The 17200-nt window shown below is 50.8% G+C and overlaps 1 protein-coding gene across 2 annotated transcripts; it reads right to left on the minus strand.

Annotated features, from left to right (window-relative positions):
- Positions 1-15926: 15926 nt before the first annotated feature.
- LOC123150210 (protein PYRICULARIA ORYZAE RESISTANCE 21) lies at positions 15927-16981 on the minus strand. 2 transcript variants are annotated; one of them, XM_044570039.1, is made up of 3 exons: positions 16879-16981; positions 16587-16732; positions 15927-16518 (listed from the first exon to the last, which is right to left on the minus strand). In XM_044570039.1, the coding sequence occupies exons 2-3, from the start codon at positions 16666-16668 to the stop codon at positions 16055-16057; spliced, it is 546 nt and encodes a 181-aa protein (XP_044425974.1). In that variant the 5' UTR covers positions 16669-16732; positions 16879-16981; the 3' UTR covers positions 15927-16054. The 2 variants fall into 2 exon arrangements, with proteins under 2 accessions (XP_044425974.1, XP_044425972.1); XM_044570037.1 differs by lacking the exon at positions 16879-16981 and having other exon boundaries at positions 16587-16870.
- Positions 16982-17200: the final 219 nt, after the last annotated feature.

Raw genomic sequence — 17200 nt, forward strand, 5'->3', positions numbered from 1 at the left:
GAACTGCCCCAAGTATTTGGCGGATAAGAAGGATGGCAAAGTGAACAATGCTATATTTGATATACATGTAATTGATGTGTACTTTACTAGTGTTTATAGCAACCCCTCGGTATTTGATACTGGTTCAGTTGCTAAGAGTAGTAACTCGAAACGGGAGTTGCAGAATGAACAGAGACTAGTTAAGGGTGAAGTGACGATGTGTATTGGAAATGGTTCCAAGATTGATATGATCATCATCGCACACTCCCTATACTTTCGGGATTAGTGTTAAACCTAAATAAATGTTATTTAGTGTTTGCGTTGAGCATGAATATGATTGGATCATGTTTATTGCAATACGGTTATTCATCTAAGTTAGAGAATATTTGATGTTCTGTTTACATGAATAAAAACCTTCTATGGTCATACACCCAATGAAAATGGTTTGTTGGATCTCGATCGTGGTGATACACATTTTCATAATATTGAAGCCAAAAGATGCAAAGTTAATAATGATAGTGCAACTTATTTGTGGCACTGCCGTTTAGGTCATATTGGTGTAAAGCGCATGAAGAAAATCCATGCTGATGGGCTTTTGGAATCAGTTGATTATGAATCATTTTGATGCTTGCGAACCATGCCTCATGGGCAAGATGACTAAGACTCCGTTCTCCAGAACAATGGAGCAAGCAACTGACTTATTGGAAATAATACATACTGATGTATGCAGTCCGATGAATGTTGAGGCTCGCGGCAGGTATCGTTATTTTCTGACCTTCACAGATGATTTGAGCAGATATGGGTATATCTACTTGATAAAACATAAGTCTGAAACATTTGAAAAGTTCAAAAAACTTTAGAGTGAAGTGGAAAATCATCATGACAAGAAAATAAAGTTTCTATGATCTGATTGCAGAGACAAATATTTGAGTTACGAGTTTGGTCTTCAGTTAAAACAATGTGGAATAGTTTCACAAAATCGTGCCACTTGGAACACCACAACATAATAGTGTGTCCGAACGTCATAACCGTACTATTATTGGATATAGTGCAATCTATGATGTTTCTTACCGATTAACCACTATAGTTTTGAGGTTATGCATTAGAGACGGCTACATTCACGTTAAATAGGGCACCATCTAAATCCGTTGAGACGACACCATATGAACTATGGTTTGGCAAGAAACCTAAGCTGTCGTTTCTTAAAGTTTGAGGTTGCAATGCTTTTGTGAAAAAGTTTCAACCTGATAAGCTCAAACCCAAATCGGAGAAGTGCGTCTTCATAGGATACCCAAAAGAAAATGTTGGGTACACCTTCTATCACAGATCCAAGGCAAGATATTCATTGCTGAGAATGGATCCTTTCTAAAGAAGGAGTTTCTCTCGAAAGAAGTGAGTGGGAGGAAAGTAGAACTTGATGAGGTAACTGTACCTGCTCCCTTATTGGAAAGTAGTTCATCACAGAAATCTGTTCCTGTGACTACTACACCAATTAGTGAGGAAGCTAATGATGATGATCATGTAACTTCAGATCAAGTTACTACCGAACCTCGTAGGTAAACCAGAGTGAGATCCGCACTAGAGTGGTATGGTAATCCTATTCTGGAGGTCATGTTACTTGACCATGATGAACCTACGAACTATGAGGAAGCGATGATGAGCCCAGATTCCGCAAAATGGCTTGAGGCCATGAAATCTGAGATGAGATCCATGTATAAGAACAAAGTATGGACTTTGATTGACTTGCCCAAAGATCGGCAAGCCATTGAGATTAAATGGATCTTCAAGAGGAAGACGGACGCTGGTAGTAGTGTTACTATCTACAAAGCTAGAATTGTCGCAAAAAGGTTTTTCGACAAGTTCAAGGTGTTGACTACGATGAGAGTTTCTCACTCGTATCTATGCTTAAGTCTGTCTGAATCATGTTAGCAATTGCCACATTTTATGAAATCTGACAAATGGATAAACAAAACTACATTCCTTAATGGACTTATTAAAGAAGAGTTGTATATGATGCAACAAGAAAGTTTTGTCAATCCTAAAGGTGCTAACAAAATATGCAAGCTCCAGCGATCCATCTATGGACTGGTGCAAGCATCTCGGAGTTGGAATATACGCTTTGATAAGTTGGTCAAAGCATATAGTTTTATACAGACTTGCGGTGAAGCCTGTATTTACAAGAAAGTGAGTGGGAGTACTACAGTGTTTCTGATAAGTATATGTGAATGACATATTGTTGATCGGAGATAATGTAGAATTATTCTGCAAAGCATAAAGGAGTGTTTGAAAGGAGTTTTTCAAAGAAAGACCTCGGTGAAGCTGCTTACATATTGAGCATCAAGATCTATAGAGATAGATCAAGACGCTTAATAAGTTTTTCAATGAGTACATACCTTGACAAGATTTTGAAGTAGTTTAAAACAGAACAGTCAAAGAAAGAGTTCTTGCCTGTGTTACAAGGTGTGAAACTGAGTAAGACTCAAAACCCGACCACGGCAGAAGATAGAGAGAGAATGAAAGTCATTCCCTATGCCTCAACCATAGGTTCTATAAAGTATGCCATGCTGTGTACCGGACCTATTGTATACCCTGCCCTGTGTTTGGCAAGGGAGTACAATAGTGATCTAGGAGTAGATCACTGGACATTGGTCAAAATTATCCTTAGTGGAATAAGGATATGTTTCTCGATTATGGAGGTGACAAAAGGTTCGTCGTAAAGGGTTACGTCGATGCAAGTTTTGACACTGATCCAGATGACTCGAAGTCTCAATCTAGATACATATTGAAAGTGGGAGCAATTAGCTAGAGTAGCTCCATGCAGAGCATTATTGACATAGAAATTTGCAAAATACATACGGATATGAATGTGGTAGACCCGTTGGCTAAACTTCCCTCACAAGCAAAACATGACCACACCTTAGTACTCTTTGGGTATTAATCACATAGCAATGTGAACTGGATTATTGACTCTAGTAAACCCTTTGGGTGTTGGTCACATGACGATGTGAACTATGGGTGTTAATCACATGGTAATGTGAACTATTGATGTTAAATCACATGGCGATGTGAACTAGATTATTGACTCTAGTGCAAGTGGGAGACTGAAGGAAATATGCCCTAGAGGCAACAATAAAGTTATTATTTATTTCCTTATATCATGATAAATGTTTATTATTCATGCTAGAATTGTATTAACCGGAAACATAATACACGTGTGAATACATAGACAAACAGTATGTCACTAGTATGCCTCTACTTGACTAGCTCGTTGAATCAAAGATGGTTCAGTTTCCTAGCATAGACATGAGTTGTCATTTGATTAACGGGGTCACATCATTAGAGAATGATGTGATTGACTTGACCCATTCCGTTAGCATAGCACTTGATCGTCTAGTTTGTTGCTATTGCTTTCTTCATGACTTACACGTGTTCCTATGACTATGAGATTATGCAACTCCCGTTTACCGGAGGAACACTTTGTGTGCTACCAAACGTCACAACGTAACTGGGTGATTATAAAGGTGCTCTACAGGTGTCTCCGAAGGTACTTGTTGGGTTGGCATATTTCGAGATTAGGATTTGTCACTCCGATTGTCGGAGAGGTATCTCTGGGCCCACTCGGTAATGCACATCACTATAAGCCTTGCAAGCATTGCAACTAATGCGTTAGTTGTGGGATGATGTGTTACAGAATGAGTAAAGAGACTTGCCTGTAACGAGATTGAGCTAGGTATTGAGATACCGACGATCGAATCTCGGGCAAGTACCATACCGATGCCAAAGGGAACAACGTATGTTGTTATGCGGTTTGAACGATAAAGATCTTCGTAGAATATATAGGAGCCAATATGAGCATCCAGGTTCCGCTATTTGTTATTGACCGGAGACGTGTCTCGATCATGTCTACATAGTTCTTGAACCCGTAGGGTCCGCACGCTTAAAGTTCGATGACGGTTATATTATGAGTTTATGTGTTTTGATGTACCGAATGAGTTCGGGGTCCCGTATGAGATCGGGGACATGACAAGGAGTCTCGAAATGGTCGAGACGTAAATATCGATATATTGGACGACTATATTCGGACATCGGAAAGGTTCCGAGTGATTCGGGTATTTTCAGGAGTACCGGGGAGTTACGGGAATTCGTATTGGGCCTTAATGGGCCATACGGGAAAGGAGAGAAAGGCCTCAAAGGGTGGCCGCACCCCTCCCCATGGGCTGGTCCGAATTGGACTAGGGAGGGGGGCTCCCCCTACCTTCCTTCTCCTTTTCCCTTCCCTTTCCTTCCCTCCTACTCCTACTACTTGGAAGGGCTCCTAGTTCTACTAGGAAAGGGGGAATCCTACTCCCGGTGGGAGTAAGACTCCCCTAGGGCGCGCCATAGAGAGGGCCGGCCCTCCCCTCCTCCACTCCTTTATATATGGGGGTAGGGGGCACCCCAAAGACACAACAATTGATCTCTTGATCTCTTAGCCGTGTGCGGTGCCCCCCTCCACCAAAATCCACCTCGGTCATATCGTAGCGGTGCTTAGGTGAAGCCCTGCGTCGGTAGAACATCATCATCGTCACCACGCCGTCGTGCTGACGGAACTCTCCCTCAAAGCTCGGCTGGATCGGAGTTCGAGGGACGTCATCGAGTTGAACGTGCGCAGAACTCGGAGGTGTCGTGCGTTCGGTACTTGATCGGTCGGATCGTGAAGACGTACGACTACATCAACCGCGTTGTGCTAACGCTTCCGCTTTCGGTCTACGAGGGTACGTGGACACACTCTCCCCTCTCGTTGCTATGCATCACCATGATCTTGCGTGTGCGTAGGAATTTCTGAAATTACTACGTTCCCCAACAATGCTAGCAACCGCCTGCCGTGGGAATGATTCCGACAATAATAAGGTATAGGGTAATGGAGCATGATCTATCGAGATGCATATGGGTGACATGGTGGTTTTAGCGAGTTCGGGCCTCTCATGGTGGAGATAACAACCCTACGTCTCGTGCTCCGGAGAGGCTTTGTTATATCTGAGTATGTATCCGGAGATTACAATGTGTGTTTGAGAGAGAGGTGGAAGAAAAAAGAGCCCCTAGTCTAGTGGTGGGGTGGCTTATATAGAGTGCGCCATCCCCACACCTCCCATGTTACAAAGTGGGGCATGAATGCCATAAAGCCAGCCCACTATCAAGCCTTCACTATGAGAATGATGTCGACTGCTTTGTTGCCTGCTGGTCTTCATATATCTGAGCGAGTCCTACGGTCGAGTGGTGAACTGTCATCCGAGTGGATGGTATGCTGCTTGGTCGAGTGGATAGTATGCTGCTTATCTGAGTGGATAGTATGTCTCTATGAAATTTACCTGGACCCACAAGTTGTGTGGACCCCATGCTTCATGATATTTCGACCCTTCATGGGCCTACCTATTATGTGTATCCCCAACATTAGCCCCCGAATAGATTCGATTTTGCAGAACGAGTTTGTGAAAGACACAATTTGGCCCGAGTGATTACGGAAATACTCGGTACCTGTCATCGTGCTTTCAGACAACCAAGGTTTGAACAAAGTCTCAATGGATTCTGGTACTGTGCTTCCCGACTGATCTGGGTAAGTGCCCGCGAGGAGCAACTTGGTGACATTCGATCATCTCTAGGAAGAGGTTAACTTGTGATCAGAGTATGGATGTGTCATTAAATTTATGCAACAAGATTGACACATGGGCTGCTCTCTCAGAGAGATGCCATTCAAATCCCGGAGGAACGTCAATACGAGTCGGTTTTAGATCCGCACTTGTGAGTTTCACGCTTTGAGTCCTAGAAGAAGGCTCAAAACAGGTGCACGGAGGAGCGTTAAAACTCACCTTATAGGATTTTTTTTTGTAGTCGACGGGATTCTTTAAAAGTTGTTTGTTTGTTGTTTGTCACTCGGACTGGTCAGGCCATACCGAGTGGAGATTACTCCAGTGGGGGCACGCTGGGTGCACCCACTGGGTGTAGTCCCCGAGACCGCCGTCGACTACGGGCAGTCGGCGAGGGTCTGAGAGAGAAAATCTTCTTAACCGGTACTGATTGGACTTGTTCTTCTCCGACTCAGAGGTCGAGTGATCTGGAGGTGGGTTTGCATCGAGCAAAATGTTTCTTTCCGAGTTCTCTTCCAGTGGGGGCATGCTGAGTGCACCCAGTGGGTGTAGTCCCCGAGCCTTTGTCGGACTAGATGAGTCTGGCAAAGGGTTTAAGTCTCCCGGTAAACCTCCATGCAGTTGGCACGGTAACTATCTTTGCCTGGAATTGAATCAATCAAGTAATCTTTGTGCTTTCGGCACGATGAATGAATTCAGCCTTGAAACTGTCGACTGTAGAAAAAGCTGGCCACTCCAGGGAGTAATCGTTCTAGTAGTACTTCTTATATTGACCGTTAGATTTTGCGTGAAAGGGGTATTTGTCTGAGTGGACGTGCTTCCCGACTGATCGGGGTATGTTGACTGCAAAGAAAATTTGGTGGCACTTGTATGTATGGTCAGAAAGATACTCCTGATGTGATCAATGGGTCGATTGAATGGGCGTAACCCGAAGGATAGCATGGTCAACGGCTGTGCGTAGCCCCCAAGTGATGTTTGAAAGAGGTAAGCTTGCTACAGAGTGTGATATGAGGTTTGATCATATGAGTAACTTAGTCATTCCCATGCTGGGGTGTAGAGGTAAAGACATGTCCAATTGATGGTGATGCGCGAGGTGGCCGAGGGGCGATGATGTGTACAACCGAGTGATGACGCGGGGCGGTCGAGTGGTGAAGACATGCATGAGCGAGTGGCGATGTGTGGAGCGGCCGAGTCATGCTGTGCGAGGTGGTCGGATGATGAAGACGTGCACAACTGTGTGGCAACGCGCGGGGGGCCGAGTGGTGAAGAACTACGTGTCCAGCCAAGTGGTGATGCGCGGAGCGGCAGTATGGTGAAGGCATGCACAACCGAGAGGCGACGCACGGAGCAGCCAAGTGGTGAAGACGTGCACAACCGAGTGGCGACGTGCGGGACGGCCGAGTGAGGATGCGCGAGGTGACCGAGTGAAGGACTACATGTCCATCCAAGGGGTGAGGCGCGGGGCGGCCATGTGGTGAAGGCATGCAGAACCAAGAGGCGACACGCGGAGCGGCCAAGCGGTGAAGACGTGCACAACCGAGTGGCGACGTGCGGGACGGCCGAGTGAGGATGCACAAGGTGGCCGAGTGAAGGACTATGTGTCCAGCCAAGTGGTGATGCGCGGGATGGCTGAATGACGACGCGTGGCGTGGCCAAGTGACGACGCGCGGGGCAGCCGAGTGAAAGATTGTGTGTCCAGCCAAGTGGCTGAAATTGTCTTCGAAGGAGTTAAACGGATGCTTTCAAAGCTAATGTAGTGACGAGGTCAGTGTATTGTGGTTGCGACGCAACAAGACCGACGTGACAACTGAGTCTGGGTAGAAATGAAGATGGCGCACAGAGCGTCTGAGTGATTATACAACTTGTCAAAGTGGCGGATCGAATGCACTTTGTTGAAGTGACGGATCTGACAGGTGATGAAGTACTCGACTACTCAGGAGAGTGTCATTCCAAACGAGATGCAGCCCCTGAGTGCGGCGTAGCCCCCGAGCGTACTATAGGCTTCGACAACGGACATGTCAGAATACGAGAAATATAGTTTTGAATGAATGATTTGTAATTCATCGAGTCGGGCTCGGGTAAAGATGAGGAGAAGCTTCCGAGTGATGCTCGAAAGAGGCAAATTCACAAAAGAGTGAATTGTGAAATTTAATTACAAAAGGGACTTATCTGTCTCATGCCTGACGAGGTCTATATCATTGATGCGATGAAGAGAATTCCATAGAGGGTTTGGCTGGATGTGTTTGAAGTCAACAGAGCGACAAGGTCAGTGTTGTGGTGCGCTAGGACCGGTACGGTGACCGAGTCCGAGCAGCAATGAAGTTGGGCATAAGGCCGTCGAGTGATCGCGTAACTTGTGTAAAAAATGGCACAAGCCAACGAAATGATTTCTTGAGGAAATTTGATGTGTGTTGAAATGATTTGTGTAAATAACACCCATAGATACCCACTGGGAGTGCAAGGGGCTTGCTAGTTAACTAGCAAGAGTCTGGAAGAGCGAAGGATCCGTTCTAACTTGTCGAAGTAAAGGATTCGACTGAACTCGTTGGAATACTGGCTGAAATAAAACGGAAGTGTAGAGTTTCAACTGAGTTGCAGCCCCGGAGGAGCGATGCAAACTCGAAATGAAGAACGACACATGGTGTTCGCGAATGATGTATGTGAAAAAAATGGAAGTTGGACTCGGGAGTCACATAACTAGTACTAAGCAAATATGTGAAAATAAGCAGCCGAGCGTAGAGGTACGCTCGATGGCGTGGCCTCCAAGTGAACGTGATGTGTGAATTATGGGATACTCGGGGAGATAGAAATAATATAATGTAAAATGACTTGGCTGTCTGAAGGCGTACTAGTGGCCGAGTAGTGATGACGCGACCAACCGAGTGGCGACACGCGGGGCTGCCGAGTGGTGATGAGATGACCGACCGATGGGGACGCGCGGGGCGGCCGAGTGGTGATGAGGTGACCAACCAAAGGCGACACGCGGGGCAGCCGAGTGGTGATGAGGTGACCAACCAATGGCGACGTGCGGGGCGGCCGAGTGGTTATGAGGTGACCAACCGAGTGGCGACGCGCGGGCGGCCGAGTGGTGATGAGGTGACCAACCGATGGCGACGCGCGGGGCGGCCGAGTGGTTATGAGGTGACCAACCGATGGCGACGCGCGGGGCGGCCGAGTGGTTATGAGGTGACCAACCGAGTGGCGACGCGGGGGGTGGCCGAGTGGTTATGAGGTGACCAACCTATGGCGACGCGCGGGGCGGCCGAGTGGTTATGAGGTGACCAACCTATGACGATGGGCGGGGCGGCCGAGTGGTTATGAGGTGACCAACCTATGGTGATGCGCGGGGCGGCCGAGTGGTTATGAGGTGACCAACCGAGTGGCGACGCGCGGGGCAGCCGAGTGGTGATGAGGTGACTAACCGAGTGGCGATGCGCGGGGCGGCCGAGTGGTGATGAGGTGACCAACCGATGGCGACCCGCGGGGCGGCCGAGTGGTGATGACGTGACCAACCGATGGCGACGCGCGGGGCGGCCGAGTGGTTATGAGGTGACCAACCGAGTGGCGATGCGCGGGGCGGCCGAGTGGTTATGAGGTGACCAACCGAGTGGCGACGCGCGGGGCGACCGAGTGGTGATGAGGTGACCAACCGATGGCGACGCGCGGGGCGGCCGAGTGGTTATGAGGTGACCAAACGAGTGGCGACGCGCGGGGCGGCCGAGTGGTTATGAGGTGACCAACCTATGGCGACGCGCGGGGCAGTCGAGTGGTCATGAGGTGACCAACCTATGGCGACACGCGGGGCGGCCGAGTGGTTATGAGGTGACCAACCGAGTGGCGACGCGCGGGGCGGCCGAGTGGTTATGAGGTGACCAACCTATGGCGACGCGCGGGGCGGCCGAGTGGTTATGAGGTGACCAACCGAGTGGCGACGCGCGGGGTGGCCGAGTGATGATGAGGTGACCAACCTATGGCGACGCGCGGGGCGGCCGAGTGGTTATGAGGTGACCAACCGAGTGGCGACGCGCGGGGCGGCCGAGTGGTTATGAGGTGACCAACCTATGGCGACGCGCGGGGCGACCGAGTGGTTATGAGGTGACCAACCTATGGCGACGCACGGGGCGGCCGAGTGGTTATGAGGTGACCAACCGAGTGGCGACACACGGGGCGACCGAGTGGTTATGAGGTGACCTACCTATGACGATGCGCGGGGCGACCGAGTGATTATGAGGTGACCAACCTATAGCTACGCGCGGGGCGGCCGAGTGGTTATGAGGTGACCAACCGAGTGGCGACGCGCGGGGCGGCTGAGTGATGATGAGGTCACCAACCGATGGCGACGCGCGGGGCGGCCGAGTGGTTATGAGGTCACCAACCGAGTGGGGACGCGCGGGGAGGCCGAGTGATGATGAGGTAAGCAACCGATGGCGACGCGCGGGACGGCCGAGTGGTTATGAGGTGACCAATCGAGTGGCGACACGCGGGGCGACCGAGTGGTGATGAGGTGACCAACCGATGACGACGCGCGGGACGGCCGAGTGATCATGAGGTGACCAACCGATGGCAACGCGCAGGGCGTCCGAGTGAAATAGATAAGTCCCGCAGGGTGGCGACGCGTGTGGCGTCAGAGTGTAGTTGGCGACGCGCGGAGCGTCAGAGTGAAGTAGACGCGTTCCGCAGAGTGACGATGCGCGGGGCGTCCGAGTGATGTAGACGAGTCCTGCGGAGTGGCGATGCGCGGGGCGTCAGAGTGAAGTAGACGCGTCCCGTTGAGTGGCGATGCACGGGATGGCCGAGTCTGACAAGTTGATGAAGATGTGCCCAACTGAGCGACGACGCGCAGTGTGGCCGAGCGGGCAAGCCGATGAAGATGTGCCCAACTGAGCGACACGGGGCGGCCGAGCGGGCAAGTTGATAAAGAGGTGCTCAACTGAGCAGTGACGCAGTGTGGCCAAGCGGGCAAGCCGATGAAGACGTGCCCAACAGAATGACGACGCACGGGGCGGCCGAGCGGGCAAGTTGATGAAGTCGCGCCCAACCGCTTGGCGGCATGCAGGGTGGCCGAGTCGATCATGTTGTCGAAGATGTACTCAGCCGCTTGACGATGCGTCGTGCGGCCGAGTGGGCAAGTTGATGAAGACACGCCCAACAAGGCGGAGTGACGATGCGCGGGGCGTCCGACGGAGTGGCGACGCAGGGGCGTCTGAGTGAAGTACACAGGTCCCGCGGAGTGACGACGCGTCTCTCTCTCTGATTTGTGCTCAGGTACTGAACGAGGAATCCGTCTGAGTGAACTTGGGTCTGTGGCCGAGTGAACTCGAGTTTGTGTCTGGGAAGTTGATGATGCGAGCAGTTACATGACCACATGCAAGGTGGCCGAGTGGCAATGCGTGGACGGCTGAGCGCCAGTGATCCTGTTCGGTCCGAGTGAGCTAGCCCATCCGAATGAGAAGGTGAATCGGTCGAGTGAACCACAGTTGGGCTATGATCCAGTCGCCACACCATCAGCCGAGTGGAGTAAATGGCGAGTTGGTCCATTGACGTTGTTCGTCTCAGTAAACCTGCAAGTTAATACATCCACGAATATTTTTTGCTGGACTAAAATGTCTATACACGGATGCTACTTTGCAAGGATTAAAGACCAGCCGTGCACGCATGCATGGATGCTAGTATTTTGCAGGGAGTAAAGACCATGGATGGTCATGCATGCATGCACAGATTAATCGGTTTAGAAACTGAAAGATGGGCAATTTGCGGGAAAGACGGGAGCATCAATCACCATAATTAGGTAATGGACGCCTAATGGCCGCTTCATGAGGTGATTATCTTAATGAAATGGTAACTAGGCCATGACATGCACTTTGGTTAGAGGGTACGTACTCTCCCATATAGACGATGCAGATGAAAGAGGTGTAGACGATGGGGCAACGTGTGTTGCCAGCAATGTGAGCGAGGGCCGACAAGCGCGGCGCTGGGCGGCCAGCATGGCGCGGGGCCGGCGGGCTCGTCGCAGGACGGCCAGCATGGCGCGAGGCCGACAAGCGCGTCGCCGGATGAACGAGTACGACACTGGGTCGGCGTGCGTAGCGCGAGGCCTGCAACCACGGCGTGGCGCCGGCAAGCGCATCGCCGGTGGGGCGAGCGTGGCGCAGCATTTTGCCGCTTTGGGAGTCGGACAGGGCCGATTCTTTCGCCTCTTCGTCCGCACGTGCAGCGACCATGCGTGGAAGAGCGATGATGGTGTTCGCATATGAGGCCCAAGATGACCCTGTTCTTGGCAAAGCGCGAGACATATCACAAATAAAATAGGGAATAGATGTAAGTATTGATACAAACCGTCTGCATCATGGTTCGATAGACGTCATGCCCCATGGTGGGCGCCAACTACCGTGGGAATGATTCCGACAATAATAAGATATATGGAAACGGAGCATGATCTATCGAGATGCATATGGGTGACACGGTGGTTTTAGCGAGTTCGGGCCTCTCACGGTGGAGATAACAACCCTATGTCTCGTGCTCCGGAGAGGCTTTGTTATATCTGAGTATGTATCCGGAAATTACAATGTGTGTTTGAGAGAGAGGTGGAAGAAAAAAGAGCCCTAGTCTAGTGGTGGGGGTGGCTTATATAGAGTGCGCCACCCCCACACCTCCTATGTTACAAAGTGGGGCATGAATGCCATAAAGCCAGCCCACTATCAAGCCTTCACTATGAGAATGATGTCGACTGCTTTGCTGCCTGCTGGTCTTCGTATATCTGAGCGAGTCGTACGGTCGAGTGGTGAACTGTTATCCGAGTGGATGATATGCTGCTTGGTCGAGTGGATAGTATGCTGCTTATCCGAATGGATAGTATGTCTCTATGAAATTTACCTGGACCCACATGTTGTGTGGACCCCATGCTTCATGATATTTCGACCCTTCGTGGGCCTACCTGTTATGTGTATCCCCAACACCGCCCTCTTTTGTGTCATCAAGTTCATGCTTGCATGTTCATTTGCATATCATTTGCCCATATGCTTGCATGGAAACATTTTGTAGGCATTCCAAGCTTTGGATGCATTTAAGGTTCAACATGATGGCAAGTGCTTCAACCTCTCCCATTGCTTTCGGGTCATTAAGGACGAGGAGAAGTTCAAGGCACAATATGCCACCCTCAAGTCGCGTGGGAGAAAGCAAGTCGTGGAGGAGGTTGGGGAGGGCGAGCCGGCACGGCTGCGGGGAAAGACCAACTCCAAGAAGGAGGACAAGCGGGATGCGACATCCAACGCCTTGATCGCAAGCGTGGAGGGCATAATGAACAAGAAGGACTCAAGGGAGGAGGAGCACCGGCGTTTCAAAGAAGAGCAAATGAACGCCTTCATCGATATCCAAAGGAGGAGGCTTGAGATGGACGCGGAGATGCAAGCCAAGCAGCATGAGATGGAGGCGGAGAAGCAAGCCAAGATGCTAGAGATCGAGGCCGCCAACACCAAAACCAAGGCGAAAGAAGTGGCACTCGCGAGCATGATGACCGGACTGGAGATCATGAAGGTGGATCTCAACACCGTGTCGCCAAGGAAGAGGCCGTGGTTCGAGAAGATGCAGGCCGACATGCTCAAGTTCACCGACGAGTGATCTCGTGGCCGCGAGCGCCTTCTTTTTTTTTGTATGCCGGCTTGTGTGCTGGCATGACCACGGGGCCGCGATGGCGTGGTCGAACTCAAGTCTCACCCTTTTTTATGTGCTCGCATGTGTGCCGGCCGGCTGGCGAGTGCGCCAGCATGAACTGTGGTGATATTTTTTGAAATCGGCATACGCTGGCATGGTGCCAGCATGAGTCATGGCCGCTGGCATGAACGGCCACGGGTCATTTTTAAAAAAAAATGAGTGCAGACATGAAATGGGTCGGCGCGTTGGGCGCACGTCGACCCAAATGCAAAATTGGACGGACGTCGGACGGGCGGTCGATCCAAACGGACAAAAAGCAGAGAAATGTGCCGTCCGCTTGGGTCGGTCTGTTGAAGTTGCTCTTAGGTCATCTATTTTAAAACGGATGAAGTATAAAAAAGCCAAAGACCAGTTTTACGGAAAAGAAATTAAGAGAGCCGTTGAAGTTGCTCTAACGCCCGCTGCTCCCACCCTAAAAAGAAAAGGGTCGCCGACTCCACATGTTCTATTTCAGAGCTGCTTGTCCGGCTGCGGCAGGTATTTCAGAGCCCCAGCCCGTGCCCCGCAGAATCGAGGGAAAGAAACCAACCCACCACCCAACAAAACATCGGTGGCTGCAGGGTGAATATCCACCCCGCGCCCATGGACCATGCTGCTACAAGTGCATTTCCCACTACCGTCCCCATCAGGGCCACACGCGTCCCGCTACGGGCATGTCGGCCTTCCACTTCCCGCTCGCTCTATAATATCGTTACCCCTCTCATCCACGGAGCACCTCTGGCACTGCCAGCGTTGCTTCCTCCGATCTGATCAAGCGTCCCCTTCGCCCAATCTTTACGTTAGATCAAATAAAGAGTGCAATGTACGAGAAAAGCATGCCGCATTATCACTCCACAGGACCAACGAAAGGGACGGCCTGTTTCTCATCTCGTGCGACGGAGAAAACAATGCAGCGTGTCACTCAGATTTTTTCTTTCCAAATCGTTACACCTTTGTATCTTGGACCATCTAGAATAAGAACGCTCACCACATTTCGCATCTGGTCAAATCGTTGGATCTTCATCCAACCACCATCCTTTTGCACGCGCGTTCTTCTTATTCCTGCACCGTGCTGCCAACCGACGCCGGCCTGGCTGCCCGCCCCTGTCTTTTGTGGTCGGTGAACTACCACACTCGGCCATCCATCTAAACCTGAACAATTAGAGCATACCCATTCATCCATCACCGTTCGTTTGGGTCGGCTGTCCTCTGGAAAAGCGAGGAGGAGGAAGAGTAGCGCGGAGAGGAGGAGGAGGCGGCTTACGAGGCGAGCATGGCGAAGGCCATGGCGCCGTCCGCGGCCCGCAACTGCATCGCGCCGCCGCTAACCCACCGTCCTCAACCAAGGCTGAGCCGGAGCCGACCCCCATCGAGCGCCACTCCTGAACCGGGATGGTGCGTGAATGGATCAACGTGCCACTGATCTGGATGGGGGCGACGAAAGTGCAGGAGCGCGCCTAACTCGAGCAATGGCGCCAGCAAAGGCTGGCCGAAGAGCGCCGCATGAGCGAGTACCTCGAGCAACTGGATCGCGACGCCGAGGAGGAGGCGCGCCGTGCCCAGCCAGCGGCGGCCCAGCCTACGGTGGGCGAGATCGCCAGAGTATGGAATATGGCGTTCTTCCGGGCTTGTCCAGCGCCGACGCTGATCGTCCTCACTGGCCCCGACGTCGACGACGAGGACTCCTAGGGCAGCGCGCCTCGTCGTAGTTTAGGTTTAATTAATGTTTTAGTGAATGTAAATGTGGACGCGTGGACTCTTTGTGTCCGGCATTCATGTTTAATTAATGTTTTTCTAATTTTAAAATATTTGTGTTCTGTTTTCTTTCATGTGACCTAAATAATTAGTCGAGCTAGCGTTGGACGCATGTGCCGACCCAAACGCGAAAGCTGCATGAGTGTCTGTCGAACCGATCCAAACGAATAAATAACGGATAAAATTGTCGTTCGTTTGAGTCGGCCGTTGGAATTGCCCTTGGCCCGCTCCTTGTTCACGGCTCGCATTCGCCGTGGAGCTCTACACTTACGGACATGTGCTACTGACTTATGGTTACGGACTGAAGTGCAGCTTTGTGGTCGGAGATTAGGCTGGTCACAATGGGAAAGAACTTAGGAGTAACATCACACACTCCAATACAACTTTGCTTATGTGGCACATATTTAATAAAGAGAGAGGTGTTTGTGGTAACTAGCTAAGTTACCGAAACATCACACACTCCAAAAAACAATGAATCTATAACCTAATAAATACATCGTTGCATGACACTATATAGATGCTCCTACCCACTATGGAGGTAGTAACATAGTCTAGGAAAGTGTGTAAGTTACTAGCTTATGTTCTTACCCATTGTGACCAGCCTTAGGACGTGAAGCGGGCCACCTGCAGAAATCAGGGAGGCTGAGATTGGGTGAGTCTTTTTCCGTGAAAACAATCCGTAGGAAGCCTCCGTAAGTGTAGCATTTTTGGGCGTGCTCGGGGCTGCGCTGAAATGGACTGACGCTTCAGTTACAAAAGTGAAAATGAGAACACCCGAACAAAGAAAATGGGGTTGGTGAAGATCACGAAGTGTAACGGAAATGCAACATAAACAAAGCGGGAGTGCTCTGCTGCCACTGCCGTCTTCCTCCTCGTTAGTTTCACTTACACGAATGCGGATATTTTATTGCATAATTCTCGCTGGGATCGGTCGTACATGCGCATCGGTACGGTGCTTATACATGAGGAATTACCGCACTAATACCGGTGATAACGCTGCCGAGGAGTCACATGACGGTGCAGGCGCCGGACGGGTCCTCCTCGCAGACCATCATGTAGCCGCCGCACGGATACGACGGCGGCGGAGGGTTCTGCCAGCACTGGCAACCGCCGTGTCCCTGGTGGCAGCAGCAGCCGGACGGCCCCGCCGGGAACGGGTAGGGGTAGGGGCACGGGTACGGCACCGGCACCTCCACAATCTTGGGCGGCGGCGGCGGCGGCGGCGGCGGCTGTTGCTTCACCTTGACCGTCTCATCCTTACCCGGGCCCGGGGGCTTCACCTTGTCCGTCGCCGGCGGAGGCTCGGGATCCTGTTTCTTGGGCGGCTCGACGGTCTCGATCTCCTTGATGATGTTGCAGGCCTTGCAGCAGAGCTTGTCGCCCAGCTTGTCGGCGTCGAAGGGGCCCGACACGATCACGTGGTTCTTCTTCTCGTCGTACTTGATGTCGTCGATGATGAACTCGCCCTTCTCTGCAACCAAAGATTTTCCTCAGCCTCGGTGCAGCTAGGAGAGACATGAACAGCCCTCGAGTACGTACCTCTGATCCTCTCGAGCACCTTCCTGATCTTGGCGTGGCAGCGGCCGCAGTCGAGGTCTACCTTGATGATGATGGTCGGCATCTCTGCACGGCACGCAGCTCCCTGACCACGACTCTGGCTGAATTTTTGTCTACCTTATCTTGCTCTGCAGAGCAGAGAGAAGACCACTTGTTAATTGCAACTGATTTAGGTAGAAAAGGAAGTAGTGATAGATCAATAAACAAGAAGGCCTGAGAGTAACGGTGGTGGAGGAGTAGGAGGAGGAGGGCAAGAATGGGGTCATCAGCTTACCCTCATCCGGAGGAGACTTGCTGACGACAAAATGGGTGAGAAGCCAGGAGGAAGAAGTCTCCATAAAAGGACGCAGCGGCACGACACTTGGCTGCACCGTCGACCACGCCCGAGAAAGCCGAGCCGCATGTCGCCTTCAAGTCTGTTACGTACTACTATTTCGCATTCCTTTTGAAAGCATTACTAATAATGTTTTATTTCGAAGTTGTCAAGAAAAAAAGTTTTATTTCGAAAACTTCCAATGATTAATAATACACTAGCACATATGCCTGTGAGTCGCACCGAAGAATTGTTGACCATCCAGCCAAGTTAAACACAATCC

Source organism: Triticum aestivum, chromosome 7A, assembly GCF_018294505.1.
Source record: "Triticum aestivum cultivar Chinese Spring chromosome 7A, IWGSC CS RefSeq v2.1, whole genome shotgun sequence".
Lineage (NCBI taxonomy): Eukaryota > Viridiplantae > Streptophyta > Magnoliopsida > Poales > Poaceae > Triticum > Triticum aestivum.